At 42.1% G+C, this 21,296-nt stretch overlaps 1 protein-coding gene across 1 annotated transcript in view; it reads left to right on the top strand.

Annotated features, from left to right (window-relative positions):
- Positions 1–4,130, top strand: part of LOC145400191 (uncharacterized) — a 170,019-nt gene extending 165,889 nt beyond the window's left edge. The window contains exon 18 of the mRNA XM_080272705.1: positions 3,996–4,130. Coding sequence (XP_080128831.1) covers positions 3,996–4,092 — 97 coding nt within the window. The 3' untranslated portion in view covers positions 4,093–4,130. The remainder of the gene's footprint in view (positions 1–3,995) is intronic.
- Positions 4,131–21,296: the final 17,166 nt, after the last annotated feature.

The raw sequence follows: 21,296 nt of genomic DNA, 5'->3' as shown, positions 1-21,296 counted from the left end.
GGAAATGAGTTACTTGAGAGGAGCATGTGGAGTGACATGGAGGGACAGGTTGATGAATGAAGAAGTGAAGGAACGCTGTGGGTTGGATGTGGATGTGGTTGAAAAGATTAGGAGAAATACACTAAGGTGGTTTGGACATGTGAAGAGAATGGAGAATGAAAGACTGACTAAGAGGGTGTATGTAGGTGAGGTGGAGGGAGGGAGAGGGAGAGGTAGACCGAGGATGAGGTGGAGGGATGGAGTTGAGAGGTATATGAGGGAGAGGGGGGTGAGTTGGGGAGAGGGTAGTCAAATTGTGGGTGACAGAGCGACTTGGAGGCGTTTTGTCTGTGGCCACCCTTTGCGGGATTAGGGCGTCGGGCTATAGATAGATAGATAGACTAAGAGGAAACTACTCATCATGGAAAGAAGTGACTAGTGGAGTACCACAGGGTTCAGTGCTGGCACCAATCATGTTTTTAGTGTATATAAATGATATAAACAGTAACACTGGAAATGAGAGCTATCTGAATATGTTTGCAGATGATGCAAAAATACACAGGAGAATTACTAACACAGACTCTTGTAAAGAGCTACAAGAAGAATTAAATAAACTTCATGAATGAAGTAATACATGGCAAATGGAATTCAATGTGGACAAGTGTCATGTAATCAAGTTTGGTAAAAGTGGAAAAAGACCTGATTGGGATTATCTATCTATCTCTCTATCTATTGCCAGACGCCTCAATCCCGTTTGGGGTGGCCACAAACAAATCGCCTCCAAGTCGCCCTGTCCCCCGCCATTTCTCTGCCCAGCTCCCAACTCACACCCCTCTCTCTCATATACCTCTCCACCCCATCCCTCCATCTCATCCTCGGCCTCCCCCTCCGTCTTCCCTCCTCCACCTCACTCACGTACACTCTCTTCGTCAGTCTTTCACCCTCCATCCTCTCCACATGGCCAAACCACCTCAGTGTGTTCCTCATAACGCTTCCTATCACATCCACATCCACACCACAACGCTCCTTTATATCCTCATTCATCAGCCTGTCTCTCCACGTGACTCCACAGGCTCCTCTTAAATAACTCATTTCCACTGCTTTCACTCTTGACTTGTGTCCTTCCAACAATGTCCAAGCTTCACTTCCGTACGTTAGAGTTGGTATAACAATACTGTCATGTAGTAACTTTTTCACTTCTATGCTCACTTCCCTGTTTCTTATCACTGCTTTCAAAGAACCAGCAACCTTTCTTCCCTGCTGTACCCTTTCAAGCACTTCACCCTCCAAACCTCCATCCTTACTCATCACACTACCCAAGTACTTAAACGTACTCACATTTTCCAATTCCTCACCATCCAACCTCGCTGTACATTCACTGACTTCACCTCTCTCAAAGACCATCACTTTACTCTTCCCTACATTCACCTTTAGATTCCGTTTCTTACACACTCTCCCAAACTCATCCACCTAGCATTGCAGCTCCCCTTCGTCTTCACTCAACAACACAGTATCATCTGCAAACAACAGTACATGGAGTTTCCAAACACTATCCTCTCACCAGGGCCACTCCAACATCCACTACCCTACCTTGTACCTCTTTTATTACCCCATCCATGTACAGATTGAACAACCATGGAGACATGACAGATCCCTGTTTCAACCCAACCTTCAAAAAAAAAAATTCACTTTGTTCACCATCCACACGCACTGCAGCCTTAGCACCATCATACATACTCTTCACAGCATTCAACAACTTCCCATCCACTCCATATATTCTTAATACTTTCCACAGTCCTTGTCTATCCACCCTGTCTTATGCTTTCTCCAAATCCATGAAAGCTGCATACAACTTCTTTCCCTTCTCTAGAAACTTTTCCACCAAAGATCTAAGAGTGAATATCTGATCTACACAACCTCTTCCCTTCCTAAAGCCTCCCTGTTCTTCTCCAACTAATTCTTCTGTTCTTTCTCTAACTCTGTCAATAAGTATCCTACCATACACTTTAACTATTATACTAAGAAGACAAATGCCCGTATGATTACCACACACTTCTTTTTCCCCTTTTCCTTTGTGCAAGAGAATAATTATACCTGACTTCCAATCCTCCGGGACTCTACCTTCCTCCCAGGCCAATCTGCACATCTTCCACATTCATTCTACTACTATCTCTCCCCCATGCTTCAGCATTTCACCACACACTCGATCAATTCCTGAGGCTTTCCCCAATTTAACTTTCTTCATTGCTTCCACAACTTCTATCCTACTGATTTCTTCCTTTCTTCTCACCTCCCTCCTTCTCCCAGCCACTTATACTTGCATTACTTCCATCCTCTATGTTTAAGAATTCCTTAAAGTGTTCTCTCCATCTGCTCACTTTTTCTCCCTTCACTAGTAATCTACCATTTTTATCTTTCACTCCCCTGCTAACCTCACTTCCACCCTGTCTTACTCTCTTCACCTCTTTCCAGAACGTTTTCTTACAGTCCCACCACTTTACACTCAAATTCCTCATCCACTCTCTTCTTACTCTCTCTTACTAATCTTTTAACCTCTCTCTTTCTTGCTACATATAACTCTCTCTTCCGCCTCTCAACTTCTTCCATGCCTCTGTTTCTCATCCATTCATTGTATGCTTTCTTCTTTTGTGCCACAGCCTGTCTCACCTCTTCAGTTCACCATGCTGTTCCTTGCACCCCCCCTCCGTCTTCTCTTCCTCCCACACACCACATCACATGCTGCACATATTTCTTCTTTAAATATCCTGCACACACCTTCCACGTCCCCCATCTGCTCCAATTCATATTTGCCCAATCGTTCCTCCACTTCTCTCTTATACTCTGCCTTTTTCTCATCCTCTTGTAACCTTTCCACTGGAGGCATTTCTGTCAAGGCCATCCCCAGCTTGGGGTTACCCTGAAGGTAACAAGGCATCATAGAAGATGATGATGATGATGTAAAAGTTTTAGGTGGTTATGAACTTCAGCTAGGTTGGATTTGGAGTTTCATACAGGTAGGTAACTGTTTAGTCCCCATAAAATCCATGTTAAAATGTTTCTTATTTATGGTATTTGGATGTGAGACTATGGTGTCGCATGAAAATGAAAAGTATAGAGTAAGAACAGTGGAAATGGGACTGCTGAGGAATGTATGTGGAGTGCAGTGAGTGGATAGGATACGAATAATGTGATTCGTGAAATATGTGGAGTGAGGACACCAGAATCGAAGCGAGTGTACTGAGAAGGTATGGCCATATGGAGAGAATGGATGACAATAGAATGGTGAAAAGGGTATATCTGAGCGAATTTGATGGAGGAAGGTGAGGTAGGCCAAGAAGAAGATGGAAGGATATGGTGGATTAGTGTGTGGGGAGAGGTATGGAAGTTGGTGATGCTAAGGGACTGACAAGAGATCGAGCTGGCTGGATGAATTTTGTGTGAAGAAGCACCTGACTAGGGATTTGGCACCCCTTTTTTAATGTGACAGCGTTCGGATGGGCTCTGTCAGATAAGTGTATGTGAAGCTACAGAACGTGATGGCCTATCACCTGGATACTGTTAACCTTCACTCCATCCTAGGGTGGGAAAGGAGGTCCGGATGATGATGATGACGATGATATTTCTGATGTAAAAATATATATATATATTTTTTTCCCTTGATATTTCAAATGTCTGTCTTTTTTCCCCCAAAAAAACCTGGTCCAGTTGTAAATCAAGGGATGCCTGTAGTTGTAAGATTTTCCTGACAACTGTTTGCTCTGAATGATGAGTCGATGATGCACAATAGTGTATTTGGGACGTATGTTGTGAGCATGTTCAGAAAGAAACTGTGCATACAGTGTGTGTGACAGGAAGATATTTAGGTAGAATGAGCTGAAGCATAGACAGATACATTCGTGGATGAAGAGAATGGTTGTGGAAGGCATAATATTGTAGCCATCTTACTATTATTGTCATTTCTGAAACATTTTTTTTTTTTTTTTTTTTTTCTCTCTTTTTTTGCTGGTACACTTCAGGTATCAGAAGAGGAAGTATACACAGATCATTGCTGCCAAACAGAAACAGGTCCGACACCCAAAGAAGGGCAAGAAGGGCAACAAGAACAAGATGTAAAGAAAAATGGAACACTGTATTTTAATAAAGGTTACAACTTCCTTGGATCATTTTTATTGCTGTACCAAGATATGGAGTGGGAAGCCTCAAGGAGGAAACTGAAAGGAAAAAATTGAGATGGTTTGGTGTGAAGAGAATGGACTCAAGAGGTTGGGTAAGTAGTTGTAGAAACATGGAGATGCTGGGCTGTCAGCTGAGAGTTAGATTTAGGAAAAGATGGTGTACACTGGCCATGGATGTACAGGTGCTGCTGAAGAACTGGTGCAGAATAGAGCAGAGTGGAGGATTGCCATCAGGTGACTCAACATGATCCATGTTACATGGGAAAGAGATGTAAAGCCTAAAATGGTGATGATCATGCACACTTTTATATAATGCTATACAGTATACTGTCTTATTACAGCTGTGCATGGCTAATGACAGGAGTCTGCATGTTGTGGTGCTATGAACCTTTGGTGGAGCAGCTGTAGCATCATCCTGGGAGCAAAACCTTCTCATATTATGGGAAGGGCTCTGGTCTAACCTTCCCTCCCTCTCTTCTTTAAAGCATATGATCTAGTTGTGACAACCTTTTTTCATTTTCTCAAAAGTTTGAAGACATTATAATTTATGTTTGAGACAATCTCATTAATTCACTGAGGGGTCCCATGACTGGTGTTAGCTGAAATAGATTACTGGAGCTGTCCCAAATATAAGAGAGTTATTGGTGACAGTGTTAACTCACAGACTCCTGTGACTCACACTCAGGTGAATGAAATCGTCAGGTGGTAGTTCGAATGCGAACTAGAGTTATGATGAGCATGAAAGGGGCAAAATATAGTACTATAGTTCTTTCACTCTAACGTCCCAGATTTTCATCCTTCTGTAGCTTATTTCACACAGCTCAGTGGCAGAAGACACTGGGCTACAGCTGTACATCCTTTCCATAACACTTTTTCATGACTAGAATCATATTCTAGTGTTAATCTGTTGTTGTAACTCAGCATTGAAGACGGAGAGAAGGCAATTTTATGCCAAAATAGGGTAAAATGAGTATGGCAGTTTCTGTTCTCTTCATGAACAGTCTCAAGCAATGGTAATGTATATCTGTTCCTAATGGATGTAAGAGTTCGCCAGGTAGACATTGAGTTTAGAGCTTCTTTGTGTCCAAAATGAACTCTTAAAAGGATGGTTAGGCTGTAACTTATCTCTGATTAATATGTACCAGGCTTTATTTGCTGCTTGAATACTGAGTGGCTGAAGGTAGGTAGTGATGGTGATTGTGGTGGCAGTTATGCTGATTGTGGTGGTGGTGGTGGTGGTGGCTGTGGAGGTAGTGATGTTGGCTGTAGTGGTAGTGATGTTGGTTATGGTCATGTTTATGGTGGTTGAGGTGGTACTGGGGGTTGGTGAGATGGTAGTGATGGTGCTTGTGGTGGTATGATGGTTTTGGTGATAATGGTGGTAGTGATGGTGAGTGAGGTGGTAGTTTTGATGGTTTGGTGGTAGTAATGGTGGTTGTGGTGGTAGTGATGGTGGTTGTGGTGATAGGTATGGTGGTTGTGGTGATAGGAATTGTGGTAATGGTGGTAGTGATGGTAGCTGTGATGAGAGTGGTGGGAGGTGAGGTGGCAGTGATGGTCATTGTGCATTGTGGTGGTTAGGAGGCAAGGGGAGTTTGCTGTGCTGGCCTGAAAAACCATTGATAAAGGACTTTGACTGTACAGGATGAACAAGTATCCATATACATTTAACTTTTATCACAGTCGTTTTACTGGGTATGAATTCTTCCATAGCTAAATAAGAGCTTCTGATGTTAGCTAGATTAAAATAAAATGATCACTTACCAGAGAATAAGTTAATCATGATATTAATGTATAATCCTTATGTGGTCAGAGCTTTTCTTCATCTGAATAAACTAAAATTACCGAGAAGACAATACCTAACTGATCACTTGCCTGCATGCATTTTGTGATTATTGAACATTCCTGTTCTTGTGAAAGATGCCTCATCTGTGAACAGCATCATGCTAGAAAAATCTGGATTGAGTGCTGTTTGGTCTAGAAACCACTGACAGAAATCTGAGTGTCAGGGAAAGTCCTCTGGAGTAAATACTGAACTCTCTGAAAAAGGTAGGGATGAAGGAGCTGTTTGTGAAGTACACTCTATATGGTAAAATGACTGACCCCCACATCACTTGCCACATTGCGAGTCCTTGCTTGTGGATTCGTTGCAACTGCCTCTAGGATCCTCTCAGGTTGGAGTGTGCGAACAAAGCATGGTAGTCCTGTTTCTGACAGATTGCAATTAAAGTTTCCTGTCTCCCTCAGCCTTCTGTCTATGGATGTGAATGTAGTGTGAAAAGACGTGCAGCTTCCCTACCATTTCTGTGCACAGAACCATAGATCAGGTGCATATCCACCAGCCCCATTTACTGTACGAGTACTGCTGCATCCTGTTAACCTGGGGGAACCATGATAATCCAATCAGTAAGGTATCGTAAAGAAGAATATTGTATCTTTAGCCTTACGTAATGGACAGGTTGTTTGACTGTAATAAGACAGTGCTGTGTTATCAGTTCAAGTTCTGCCATTAGTGAACAAAGCCAGAGTAATCATTTGGCTCCGAGGCTTTATTACACACGATAAAATAGGTCTGCAGTTACATGAATAAAGGTTGCTTTATTGTTGTTACTATATTCTTAATAGTGGCTTACGTTTACAGTAGTGCACATGTGTAACGTGCTGGTTAAAGGTAAAATACATAACGTTATGACCTAAATCAGTTGACTGGTAATTTAGTGCATTGTTAAATGTACGCATACATAAAACCTTACATGCACACATCACATGGACATTATGAATGATCAAGAAGGCTCTAGCATTGTGTACTGGCATTCATTACCATACACGTGCGGATAAAATCTTGTTCACACACACACACACACACACACACACACGAACAAACAGCCGGAGAGAGCAGACGTCCCAGCCATCGCTGCTAACCTTAACCCGCCCCGTCCCGTCGACGTATGAGTACGTTGCAACGATTTGCATTTGCCAGTCCCGGCGACGTACTGGTACGTTGTGCAATTGCAAGGTCCCTAATTTGCACAATTTTCAATTTTTGCACGTGATTTTTTGTATGTATACACGGGACACCTTCCTCTATTCCTCTACAAGATGCCAAGCAGGGACAATGCCTTACACCGCATAACCTCCCCCCTCCCCCCCTAACGCCATTGTCTCGGCAATGGACCTGTTACCAGTGACCTGGCTAGTAAAGATATTCAGGGCCAGAGTGATTCCCCAATCGATGACAATGTGGAGGACAATGTTTACATAGCATTAGAAGAAGAAACAGCCAGAAATAATGATCAGGTAATGAGGCAAAAAAAGGTCAGGTATGGTGATTAGTTAGTGAGTGAAACAATGCTTATAATGCCTTTATTACTGCTTGAAAACCAATATACTCTCATACTACATATACATTCATACCAAGTAAATAAATAAATACTGTTTATGAGTGGATAAAATAGTTACCCTCCCATAGAACTCGTTTTCTTTGGTGCCAGCATGTTAGAAAACCGTCAGGTAAGGAGGAACTCCTACCTGGATTGGGTATTTTAAACCTCAGGTGAGTGATTTCTCTATGAATTTTCGATGTTTCTCACCAAAAGCGAAGGTTTTAGCCAAAAAAAAATTTTTCAAAAATTCCTCGGGACTGGGGGATGTCGGAGGTGTGGAAAACCTCGGGACGTGACGGGTTAAGTAGTTTCGGGAATTTTGTCTGTCCTGTCTCCTAAGGTCTTGTCTTAAATTTAAAATAATGAAAGTTAATAGACTACCAAAAATGTAAAGATTTATTGTTGGCTAGAGTATACATGAACGTTTATAGTTTTTTTTTCAGTAACAGCTGTTTTGGTACATAACCAACATTAAACATGGCTGAAAATGTAAACAATGAGGGACTCGAATTTCAAGGATTTGATACAAATACCAATGTCATTAACCTGGTTAAAACATTAATTATGAGGATTAGTGAACTTGAAAAGAAAGTAGAGAATCTAGTGATAAAGGATGTGTCTGAAAATACGGATACTACCTTACAGAGTCTGATCCAATCCAATGAAACAGTGAATGAAGAGATTAGAAATTTGAAGCGGGAAAATGTTGAATTGAGGAGGAAACTAGAAGAGAGTACTAATAAAACGGAGAAGGTGAGTAATGTATTAGAAGAGCATAAGGCAAAGTGGGCACATGTAGAAGAAGAACAGAAAGAAGTGGTCAACTTAAGAGAGATCATCCAAGAAGAAGGGGAAATGAACAAAAAAAAAATGGAAGAAAATGTAGTGAAAATACTGAAGAAAAAAGAGAAAATGGTGAGAGAATCTGTAGAAAGGAACAGATGTGTAGTAATATTTGGAAACAGGGAAAAGGAAGAAAAGGTTAGGTTCATAAGACTCGAGAGAGACATGAACCTGGTGAGAGGAATATTAGGCAAGATTGACCCCGAAGGAGACAAGTGGGTAAAAGAAATTGAGGAAGTAAGGAGGATAGGGCCTTATAAGAAAGGGGAAACAAGACCAGTGAGAGTCAAGTTTACATCAGAAAGTGTAATAAATGAGATACTTAAAGTGACTTGGAAATTAAGCAAAGAGGCGGGGATGGAACATATTATAATAAGAAAAGATCTGAATGAAGAAGAAAGAGAAGTTTTAAAATCATTAAAGGAAGAAGCAAAGGGAAAAAATGATAAGAGGACAGAGGAAGAATGTAATACTTTTTTTTGAAGAGTATTGGATATGAAAGTAAGGAAGTGGTATTTAAGGAAATAGAAGTGAAGGAAACTAAGGGGGATGGCTGTGAAAGATCAGAAGTTGAGGAAGTGGTACGGATAGAGAGTAGGAGAGAAGAGGGTATTAAAAACATCAAAAATAATTTGAAGGTGATATATACTAATGTTGATAGTTTCATATCGACAAGGATCGAAATTAACGATTTCTTGAGAACATGAACCTGATATCATGTGCTTTGTAGAGACCAAATTAAGAGAAGATATTGATGTTCATTTGGGAGATAGTAAATACAAACTGTGGAGAAAAGACAGGAAAGAAAAAAAGGGAGGAGGAGTGATGATAGCAGTGAAAAACAACATAAATGTAGATACTGTGGAAATGGGAGAAGGCAGGGCTGAAGTGATATATATGAAATTAGAAACTGGAGAGAATGTTAAGAGAGATATGGCAGTAGTGTATGTTCCCCCTAAGACGAGAGCATAGAATGATGACAAATACCAGGAGATGTTGTCAGATATGGCTAGCTATTTACAAAAAATAATTGAGAAAAGCAATAATATAATTTTAGTGGGTGACTTTAACTGTAAAGAGATGAACTGGGAGGAATGGTACGCAGGAGGCGGCAAGGATTCATGGGGCACTATGTTATTAAATATAATAATGAATAATGTGATGACGCAATGGGTCAAAGAAGAGACACGGTTATGAGGTGAGGACACACCAGCAAGGTTAGATTTACTGTTCACCAAAGAACCCGATGTAATAGAATCATTGAAATATCTCTGTCCTTTAGGAAAAAGTGATCATGTGGTCATTGAATTCCAGATGTTGATAGGGAACGTCGAGCCAAGAGATGAGCTTCATAGACAGGGAAGATACAACTTTGGGAAAGCAAATTTTACAGGATTGAGAAACTTTTTTGAAAATGCGGATTGGAGAAAATTCAGAGAAACAAGAGAGATACAGAAGAAGTGGGATATCTTTCTAGACCTCTATAATTTGGGAGTGGAAAAATTTGTACCAAGAATAAGAGGGAAAGAAAACAGGAAAAAGGAGTGGTTTAATAGAAGGTGTATGATAGCAAAAAAAGAGAGAGATAAGGCATGGAACAATTGGAGAAAAAGAGGTAACAACAGAACAAAGGAAGAATATAAAAGAATTAGAAATGAATACACAAGAATACGTAGAGAAGAAGAAAGGAATTTTGAAAAAGGTATAATAGACAAATGCAAGGATGAACCCAAACTGTTTTATAGATTTGTTAATGGCAAACTGAAACAAAAGGAAGGAATCACCAAACTGAAAGTAGAAGGAGAGGTCTTTAAGGATGTGGCAATGTAAGCAGAAATAATGAACAAACGTTTCCAGTCAGTTTTCACGAAAGAAAAGGAGCTTGTGGAAGGGGAGGGAGTGATTAGAAATGTTCCGGTGATAAAAGATATAAAAGTGGAGGTACAGGAAGTGTATAAATTACTGGAAACTCAAGATGTAAGGAAAGCCCCAGGACCTGATGGAATTTCTAATTGGGTACTGAAGGAATGCAGAGAACAACTGGCGGATAAAATTCACAATTTAATCATATGCTCACTGGAAGAGGGGAAAGTGCCACAAGAATGGAAGAGGGCAAATGTGGTACCAATTTACAAGGGAGGAAACAGGGAAGAACCCCTGAATTATAGACCAGTGTCTCTTACCAGCATGGTCGTAAAATTGTGTGAGAGAATCATGAAAGACAGATGGATAAAATATCTGGAAGAGATGAATATTTTGGCTGAATGTCAGTTTGGATTCAGAAGTGGAAGGTCATGTGTTTCTAACTTGTTGAGCTTTTACTCAAGAGCGATTGACGTGGTACAGGAGAGAGATGGTTGGGTGGATTGTGTGTACTTAGACTTAGAGAAGGCCTTTGACAAGGTACCTCATAAAAGACTAATGTGGAAACTAGAATATATAGGAGGACTGAAGGGGAAACTTCTGGAATGGATGAGAGACTTTTTGAGAGACAGACAAATGAGGACAGTAATAAAGGATAGGATGTCTGGATGGAGGGAAGTAACAAGTGGAGTCGGAGTCCCTCAAGGCTCGGTGTTGGCGCCAGTAATGTTCCTGATTTACATAAATGATATGGTAGATGGAGTGAACAGTTATGCAAGTCTGTTTGCTGATGATGTAAAGATCTTGAGGAAGGTAGAGGTTGAGGAGGATTGTAAAATACTGCAGGAGGATTTGGATAGGATACACAATTGGAGCCGGACGTGGGAAATGAAATTTAATGTAAAGAAATGTAAAATATTGGAAATGGGTAAAAGTACCAGGAGGCCATCACTGAATTATTTGTTGGGTAATGAATTAATCACAAAAAGGAGAGAAGAGAAAGATTTGGGAGTGCTGGTCCAAGATAGTTTGTCACCAGAAAAGCACATTAACATGATAGTTGGAGAGACTTATAAACTCTTGACTAACATAAGAGTAGCATTTCATTATTTGGATGAGGAGATGATGAAAAAATTGATAGTGGCCATGATCCGCCCCAGGTTAGAATATGCAGCGGTAGTGTGGTCCCCACTCAAAAACAAAGATATAAACAAGATTGAGAGAATACAAGGAACAGCAACCAAGATGGTCCCCAGTCTGGCAGACTTGTCATACAGAGAGAGGCTGGAAAAACTGGATTTGCCTTCCTTAGAGGAAAGGAGAAAGAGGGGAGACATGATTGCAGTGTTCAGGACCATGGTGGGAGTAGATAAAATTGACAAAGAAGATCTGTTTTTATGGGATAAGAGAGCAACAAGAGGACACGGAATGAAATTGAAAAAGTCAAGCTGCTTGAAGGATATCAAGAAATATAGCTTTCCTTACAGAAGTATAGACTTATGGAATAGCCTGGACAAAGAGATTGTCCAGTCTAAAAACTTAAACGAGTTTAAAGCCAAATTTGACTTATTGAGAAACAGCGATGGAAACCCACGAGCATAGTACATTCCGTGTATATCACAATTAAGTATATTAGGTAAATACTTAAATATTTGGAACAAGTTAGACAAAGAGGTGGTGCATGAGAAAAACATTCATTTGTGTAAAGGTAGACTTGATAAATGTGGATATGGAGACAGGACAACACGAGCATTGCTCAATTCCTGTATACTACAAATAGGTAAATACAAATAGGTAAATACACACACACACACACACACACACACACACACACACACACACACACACACACACACACACACACACACACGATCTCCCTTTGGCCAGCAGAGACAAAGGGGAAAGTACTAAAGCATGTGTTCTTTATTCATGTTTGATTTTTTGGTATGGACACAGTACACATAAATAATCTCAGAAAATAATGATGTTTTGTGTACTGAAATAAGCTGTTTGCCAAGGTCTGTGTAGTTATAGTAGTAGTTGTAGACCTAGGCTCATCTCAAATGTGCATCCAGTCAGCTACAGGCTGAAGTGGCCCTCCTGTCAGGGAAATAGGTAGGGAGTTGAGAGATGTTTGTACAGCCAGGCAGTGGAATTGACAGGTTATAGAGTGCCACCCCAAGAATGCATCCCTCTAATCTTTTAAACTCATTGTGTCCAGGCATCTCAAAATGAATGGATCATGAATTTGACCCTCTTATCTTATTTTCGTTGAGCTTCTAGCCGTTAGTTCCATCTTCCTTACATAAAAAAGAGAGAGAACACCAGTCTATCACAAAACAGTCCTTCATACTTTTTCTGTCCCCATTCCGCCCTGTTTGCCCTGTAATCATTTATTCCTATCACCAGGGCCCTTTTTTATTGACTTGATTCATTTCCTTTTATGTTGCTATCAGAGACACATTTTGGTGCTCCCTTAAACCCCTCAATACATTTTTCTTGAATGAGTAGCAGAGTGGCTAGCAATACTGGTAGAGGGAGAGAATAATACAAAAGGTAAAATGAGTACCTAGGAAAGTTGTGTGGTTACCCAGATGATAGAGTACCCTTGTATCCCAGGATGGTTTAGGAAATGCCACAGACACAAAGGTCAGTTGCACAGAGGAGCACTGCAGCATAATTATCTCTGTATCTATCAGACTGTCTGTCAGGCTGTCCGTTTATTCTTCTGTCAAACTTCCTGTTTATCTACCCAGCCATTTTTTGATCCATTATTGCCCCCAGCTTTACAAACAGATAGGGAGCTGTACTTGGTGGCCAACTGTAGGGGTCGGAAGGAAGGGGAAAAGCTAGGACAGAAGGAAATAGCTTACTTGTAAAATGATCGGGGTTGGGTAAGAGGTGGTGTTCCATAATTTTCAAATACCCCCTCTAAAATATGGAGATGGTCTGTCTGAGTGAGGAAATAGCATTGGTTGACTAAAGAATCAAGTCTAACCCTCTGAACATATCCCTTGATATGTGGACCCCCAAATTTTGCATTTTACCCTCCTAAAACGCCTCCCGATAGTCGTAAAAATTGATATCCAACACAGGAGACCAAATATATGGCTTTTTATTTACAGGAGACAGTAGGCATAAACAGCAAAATAGTTCTTAACAGCAAACATACATTTCAGATAGAATAATGCTAGGATTTAAGTCCATAATGTTGAGTTTGAGGGAGTCGAAGTCCACAGTTTGTGTCATGGTACATAGCCTGTTTACAGACAGTTAGTTCTGCTGGCTCAGAATTGTGTCCATGGCTTGACTAAAGTCATTCAGGGTCACCTCTGCATTACAGGTAATGTTATTAAGATACAGCTTAAGATTGGCTGCATACGTGTTCATTGGCAGCTTCTTGTGGTCTTTCATCAACCGGAACAGATCACTGGACTTTGGGAGAGAGAGTGATGTGTCCCGGGCATAGCGAACCTCCAGGTAGAGACGTCCTACCTTGATGCCTTCATCTATGTCAGTGGCTGCAACATATCAACTTCCAGCAGCTGATGTCAAAGGGCCTCCCATTCCCTTCGGTATATCAAGGTCTTTGTTTCTCTGATGATCTACCACTACATTAGCAATCTCCTTGTCTTGTAAGCCCTGCTTCTTCAGTTCCTCTTGCTTTGTGGTACGCCAGCATGATTTCTGGCCTCCTTCCTCCATTCCTGATCATGCTGCCATTGTTCCTGAAAGACCCTGGTTGTCTTGGGCCAATGAGGTCTGAAGATTTGGCATTCACCTGTGCTGCAGATGCACCCCCGAGCTGTTTGGTAGCCCTTCCTGACAGCTCATAGTTAACAAAGCTCACACTGCACCCTGCATTCAGGTTGTGGACTGGTGCCTTCTCCAACATCTTTGGTTCCATCTGAGTGACAACTTTCTGCAGACACGTCACAGTCTGCAAAGCTGAAGATATTACCCTTCTGCCTCTGAAAGCCAGTAGCCAGCTTGGGGATGATCATCTTCAGGAGCCTGATTACCTCAGGTTGGAATGAGGTTGCTACTTCAAGCATGCCACTGCAGATGTCCTCATCATACTTTGCATGCTGGAACCTTTCCTGAGGAACAAACTAGAATGCTGGTTGCTCTGTCTGCAACAAGATGACTGGCACTACATCCCCCAGTTCCTGGTATAGCTGTTGATATGCTGGCATGATCTTGCTGTGTGTTGTTTTTCAGCAGATGTCATCAGAGACAGGTGTGGTTCAGTCAGATGAAGTCCAAGGAGACCACCTGCACAGTACATCACCTTCAGGAAATCCAAGTCCAGAAAACACCTCACAATGCAGGCCAGCTGATTGGTAACATACTCATACTTCTGCAGATAGGATGCCACAGTAGCCAGATAGTACAGACTGATAGCGCAGCTCATTGTCAAGTGATTGAATGCTCATCCTTTAGGCTGACAGACTTGTTTGATGATGGGGCTGTGTGGAGGTCAGATTCATGCCACTTGTCCCATGATTTGTGATCAAAGTCATGATAAGTTGAGTCATGCAGTCCAGGGTTTGTTCAGTGCCACTCATTGCTGCTGCTGTTGCACTGACAAGGAAGTGGTTCATCCACTTTGATATTGTGAGCTTCTTCTTTTTTTTTTTTTTTATATAATGTGAGGAAGAAGGAACCAAAGGCCATGAGCACGCAATTATTGTTCCTTCCAAGAGAAAAACAAAATACAAGAGAGAGCCAAATTCAAGATCCGATCATTTCGAGATTCCTGAACACACTGTTTAAAAGACTGGAGATCATAGGAAGCAGGAAATACAGACAGAGGGAGACAGTTCCAGAGTTGACCTGTTGCATAAATGAAGGACTGGGAGTAACGGTTAACTCCTGTGTTAGAGAGTTGGACAGAAAAGGGATACAAGTTTGCTGCCAGATGGGTGCTACGTGCCCGTCATAGAGGTGGAGGAATGCATGCAGTCAGTTCAGAGGAGCAGAGACCATTGAAGTAGCGATAGAAAAGAGATAAAGATGCAACAGTGCGGCAAAGAGACAGAGGTTGAAGGAGTCAGTAAAGAGGAGGAGAGTTAATGCTACAAAAAGCCTTTGACTCCACCCTATTGAGAAGAGCTGTATGTGGGGAGCCTACCCACACATGAGAGTTGTACTCCACACAGGGACGGATAAAACCCCTGTATAGAGTCAACAATTGTGCAAGGGTGAAGAAGGAACGGAGTCGGCTGAGCACACCTAATCTCTTGGAAGCAGATTTTACAAGAGATGTAATGTGATCTTTCCAAGATACGTCCCGAGTAAATGAAACCCCAAGCATGTTCAAGGATGATGCAGGATTAAGCTGAACATTATTAAACATTAGTGTGTATACCTGTGGAAGATTTTGTCGGGTTGATAGGTGTAAAAACTGAGTCATTGATGCAATAAAAACAACCAGATTATTTTTACCTCAGTCAGAGATACGAACCAAGTCAGACAATAGGTGTGCCATAGCCTCATCCCTTGTTTGCTGAGATGGAAGTTGCGGGAACCAAATGGAAAGGTGAAGGGTGGAGTCATCAGCATATGAGTGGATAGGGTTAGATGTACAGCTTAGAAGGTCATTGATTAATAAAAGGAAGAGGGTTGGTGATAGGACGGAGCCCTGAGGAATACCACTGTTAATAGATTTAGGAGAATGATGTCTGTCTACAACAGCGGCTATAGAACGACCAGAAAGGAAGCTAGAGATGAAGGCACAGATAGAAGGATAGAAACCGTAAGAAGGCAGCTTGGAAATTAAAGATTTATGCCAGCCTCGATCAAAACCCTTTGAGATGTCAAGTGCAATGGCAAAGCTTTCACCAAAGTCCCGAAAGGAGGATCACAGAGTCAATTTTCTCGAACAGAGTTTTGGCTGCAACACCACTTGCTGCCTCCTGAATTTCCAGGACCACCACCCAGAGAGCAGATAAGTTCTTTCTGGACTCTGAAGCAATGCTTAGTGTGGACAGTGACCTGTATTTTCCGTTAATGGTGATACCCTGAAAGAAAAATGACCCAGCACCCTGCTTCTTTGAGCCATCATCAGAATAGGTCACCACGACTTGTTCATCAGAGTTTATGATCTTGACAGTCTCATCTAGTGTGCACACCTCAATGCTCTAGCCTCCTTCCCGGACTCTTTTGGATTCTGGCAGGGTGTCCAGATCAGTGACGTCTGGGTTATCGTGTGCCTTCCAGTTTGTGTCAAACATGCGGTTTCCAACTGTGATGACGGCTGCTACAGCCTGTGCTTCACACATGTGGTAGCAGCTCTCCAGTTTATAAACGCACACAATACAGTCATTACTCGTTTTACAGTGTTTTGGTTTACAGTATTTCGCTACAACGATAATAGAAAAGTTCCACCCCAAAATTCGATTTACAATAAATTTTCTGCCATAACGATTTTGCCATCGGTTGTGGCAAACAGTTTTTCCACTTTTTATACATTTCTGTAAGTCTGGGCACATTTTAACCGACATAGTTGAGTTCCTGGACATCAAAAACATATTTAGACACCAAAACAATATTTTCATGTGAATTAGAAGCAGAGATTGAGGCATATTGTCTTTGATTATACCTTCATTTTTGGCGAAAAAAGTTGCATGTATATGTCGAGTTCAAAGGCCATTTACTGGAAATTGACCACTTATCCAGATGTCTACCCAAGATTTTCCTGAACCTTAGATGGTATACTTGATTAATCTGAAGAGTAATTTTCTGCCTCTGCTATGCATGCAAACCACCCCCCAGCTCCAGTAGGGTGGAGTCAAAGGTTTTTTGTCTCTTTAACTCTCCTCTTCTTACTGGCTCCTTTCAACCTGTGTCTCTTCGCCACATTGTTGCATCTTTTTCTTTTTTCTGTCGCTACATCAGTGGTCACTGCTCCTCTGAACTGTCTGCTTGCATCCCCCTACCTGTACGACGGGTGCGTAGCACTCGTCTAGCAGCAAACTCTTATCCCATTTCTGTCTAACTCTCTAATGCAAGAGTTAACCGTTACTCCCAGTCCTTCATTTATGCAACAGGTCAACTCTGGAACTGTCTCCCTTTGTCTGTATTTCCTACTTATTATGATCTCTAGTCTTTCAAACACATTGTGTCCACGCATCTCGAAATGAACGGATCTTGAATTTGGCTCGCTTTTGTATTGTTTTTGTTTTGTTTTTTTCTTGGAAGGAATAGTTTGTGGGCTCCTGGCCTGTGGCTCCTTCTTCATTGCATTAAAAAAAATAAATAATAAAAAAAAAAAAAATGAGGCACAGGGAGTATTATGGAGGCTTGGTTTCTGGATGGACTCCGGATATGCGTCAGTCCAACCAGTTGACAGTCACCATAGAAGGCTGCACATCACCCCATCATCTGGTTATATGGTTACCACCCAGCACTGTAAACAGTTTCCTCAGTTACAGGAAACCATTAGGCTTGTCACTCAGTGTAGAGCCACCTGCATGGGAAAAATAATAAAATGTGACAGGATGGCAATGGAGAAGTAGGAAGAGAGGACACACAGAATGAGAAAGGGGAAGGAAGAAGTAGGTGGGACTATATCAAGGGAATGAATGATGGTTGTGGATTTGGAGAAGGCATTTGATAGAGTTCCATGAGTGATAGTAAAAATGGGCTGTGAGAGAGCTTTGAGAGGCCAAGGATGAGATGGGGGAATGGAGTGGAGAGGTATATGAGAGAGGGATGTGTGAGCTGGGAGCAGGGCAGTGAAATGGCGGGGGACAGGGCGACACGGAGACAATTTGTTTGTGGCCACCCCTTACGGGATTAAGGCGTCTGGCAGTAGATAGATAGATAGAGAAAACTGTATCTTAATGGATTGTCAGGTTGACGTGAAATTTTATGAATGGGCAGCTGCTGTACATGTGAGAGTGAATGGAGAGTTATGTGAGGAATTATCAAGTTCATACTGGCATTCACATGAAGCAGGAATAACAGGGGGCCTATTGCCACATGCTAAGGTTACCTATTTATCTATTGCCATAAGGGGTGGCCACAAACAAATCACCTCCATGTTGCCCTGTCCCCTGCCATTTCATTGCCCTGCTCCCAGCTCACACCCCCCTCTCTCATATACCTCTCCACTCCATCCCATCTCCTTGGCCTCCCTCTCCCTCTTCCTCCCCTCCACCTCACTCACATACACTCTCCTTATTAGTCTCTCATTCTGGTGAGAAAAAAAAGAGTGGATGTGAGGCTACAAAGATTTAACAAACATGTGAGAAAAGAATAGACAGGATTATCTCCCACCCTCCACACCATCCAGGAAGGGAGGGAGGCAGGAAGAAAGGTAGGGAAGTGTTTTTAAAATGATCAAGCATTGGAATTTTTATAGGAAAGGGAGAAGCTGTGCATTAAATAATCACTAATGTACACTTATAAATAAATAAATAAAGTTTCAATATGTAAGTGTCTGACCCATAGGGCATGATTTATTTATTTTTTTATATTTTTATAGCCAAGATTGAGGTCATAGTAACAGACACTTACAGGAAGTCATGCATTACCAGCAGATTCCCTTTGACCTTGTCTGTTTATCTACCTGTATCTATCTGTATAACTTACCAGACACGTTAATCCTTCAAGGGGTGGCCACAGACAAATCGCCTCCATGCCACTCTGTCTTCTGCCATTCACAAATCCTCTGATATCTCTCACCACTCCATCCCACCATCTTAGCCTTAGTTTCCCCTAATACCTCACTCATACAGTCTCCTGATCAGTCTCATTCTCTGTTCTCCACATGACTGAACCATCACAGAGTATTTCTCGTAACATTTTCAGTCACATCCACATCACAGTGCTTGTCACCTTCATCATTTGTCGTTGTTCTTCCATGTAATTCCACATGCACCTCTCATATACCTCTTTTTCACTCCACATGCTCCTCTCAGCTAACATTTTTTCACTCTTTGCCACTCTTCCACTGCTCTCACCCTTGACCTGTGTCCTTTCACCAGGGATGAGACCAGCATGTTAACCCTGTGGAGTCTGGTACTACCCAAGCTTGAATAAAAGTTCCGTAGCAAGAGGGGAAGATCCTGCCACGTCAAAGGATATTTCACAAACGTGTTAACCTGCACCGTAGAAGCCTTCAAGCCGAAATCAGACGCCTTCCTGCGAAAGATGGGAGACACACCACCTCTTGCGGCATACTGCGACAGGCTGGGGTATTTGCAAGAATATATTGATGCCACGGCACTGCATAACTGAGGCTTAGTGGCTGAGATCTCCATAGGGTGTCATAAGGTAAGGCTAAGCTTCACTTCCATATGATAGAGTAGGGATCATTGTACTGTAATAAAGTTTCTCCCTCTTTCTATCTCTATCTGTTTATCTATCTACTTGTCTTTTTCTCTCTCTCTTTGTCTTTCTAAGCTCACTTCCCTATTCCTTTTGACCTTCTACTATCTCATATTCTCCATCAGCTCTGCCTACACAGTGTCAGTCATCAGTAAACTCCATGTAGGGTTATTGCCTTGGGTGTGCTGTGTGGCAGATCATCTGTGCTGCACCATCTGTTTATCTATCTATCTATCTATAGCCCGACGCCCTAATCCCGCAAAGGGTGGCCACAGACAAAACGCCTCCAAGTTGCTCTGACACCCACCATTTTACTGCCCTCCTCTCAACTCACTCCCCCTTCTCTCGTATATCACTCAACTCCATCCCTCCACCTCATCCTTGGTCTCTGCACCATACCGTCACATATAAACAGACTGTCAGGTTTATAAAACGAAAGCAAAAAAACTTATATTTATGGAGGGGTAAATAGCACCCTTAGAAACCAAACTGTTTGTGCAGGTACATGGCCGAAAATTCTGGTCAGTACCTGGTGTGACTAGTTACGTTTTTGAAGGCTCCAACGTGCATGTGTCAGCCTTGGCCACCTAATGGTGGCTCTCCATGCTGCTCAATCTCTGGCAGCCTCCCTGTTCAGTCCCTTAACCCTGAGGTCACACTTAATGACCTTGTCCCAGGTCCTTTTTGCTGTACCCCTTGCAACCCCACCCCTAAAATTAACTCTTCTCACTTTCTGCACCCAGTTGTCATCCCCCATCCTCTCCACATGCCCAAACCACCTCAATCTACCTCTCCTCATCACAACACCAATACACTCCAGTCCCACCTCACCTCTCAACTCTTCTGTCGTAAACCTAGCTCCCCCAGGCCTTGCACTCAGGGATGCACTGCACATCCACCTAATCATTGCCATTTCTGTACATTTAAGCCTGTGAATATCCTCTTCCTTTGCTGCACAGATCTCACTGCCATACAACATTACACTCGTAGCACGTGTTGCATACAAAGACCCCTTAGCTCATGTGAAATCTTTTGTGATTGAAAGTGTTTAGAGAAGTACTTTGATGTGGTTTGGCCAAGTGGAAAGGATGGAGAATGAGAGACTGGCTAGTAGAGTGTATGAAAGTTAGACTGGCTGAAAGAGTGTGTAAGAGTCTGAATAGCTGGAAGAGTTTTTTTTTTTTTTTTTTGCGAGGAAGAAGGAACCACAGTCTGAGCCCACATTAATGTTCCTTCCAAGAAAGAAACAAAAACAATACAAAAGAGCCAAATTCAAGATCCGTTCATTTCGAGGTGGAAGGGGAGACCAAGAATGAGATGGAGGAATGGAGTGGCGAGATGTATGAGACAGAGGAGTGTGAGTTAGAGAAGGGTAAACCAAGTAGAAGAGGACAGGGCAACGTGGAGATCTGTTTGAGTCAGGTGGAGGGGGAGACCAAGGATGAGATGGAGTGGAGAGAGATCGGAGAGCGGATGTTGAGTTGCAGGGAGGTCAGTGAAATAGCAGAGGACAGGGCAATATGGAGATTTGTTTGTGGTCACCCCTAATGGGATTAAGGCGTCTTGCAACAGATAGACAGACATCAGATGAGTTAAAGCTAAGGACTACTGTAACCCCCCAGTGTTGCACAAATGAACCTGTGTGTGTGTGCAAATTTTAAGGGTACAAATAAATGAGAAAAGTAATCTTGAAGTATAAACACACCCTCAGTAGTTG

The sequence above is a fragment of the Coenobita brevimanus genome, chromosome 51 (genome assembly GCF_032717465.1).
Source record: "Coenobita brevimanus isolate Jiangsu-jjx chromosome 51, ASM3271746v2, whole genome shotgun sequence".
Taxonomy (NCBI): Eukaryota; Metazoa; Arthropoda; class Malacostraca; order Decapoda; family Coenobitidae; genus Coenobita; species Coenobita brevimanus.
The sequence above is the reverse complement of the archived record's forward strand: the minus strand, read 5'-3'. Positions and strand labels throughout refer to the sequence as shown.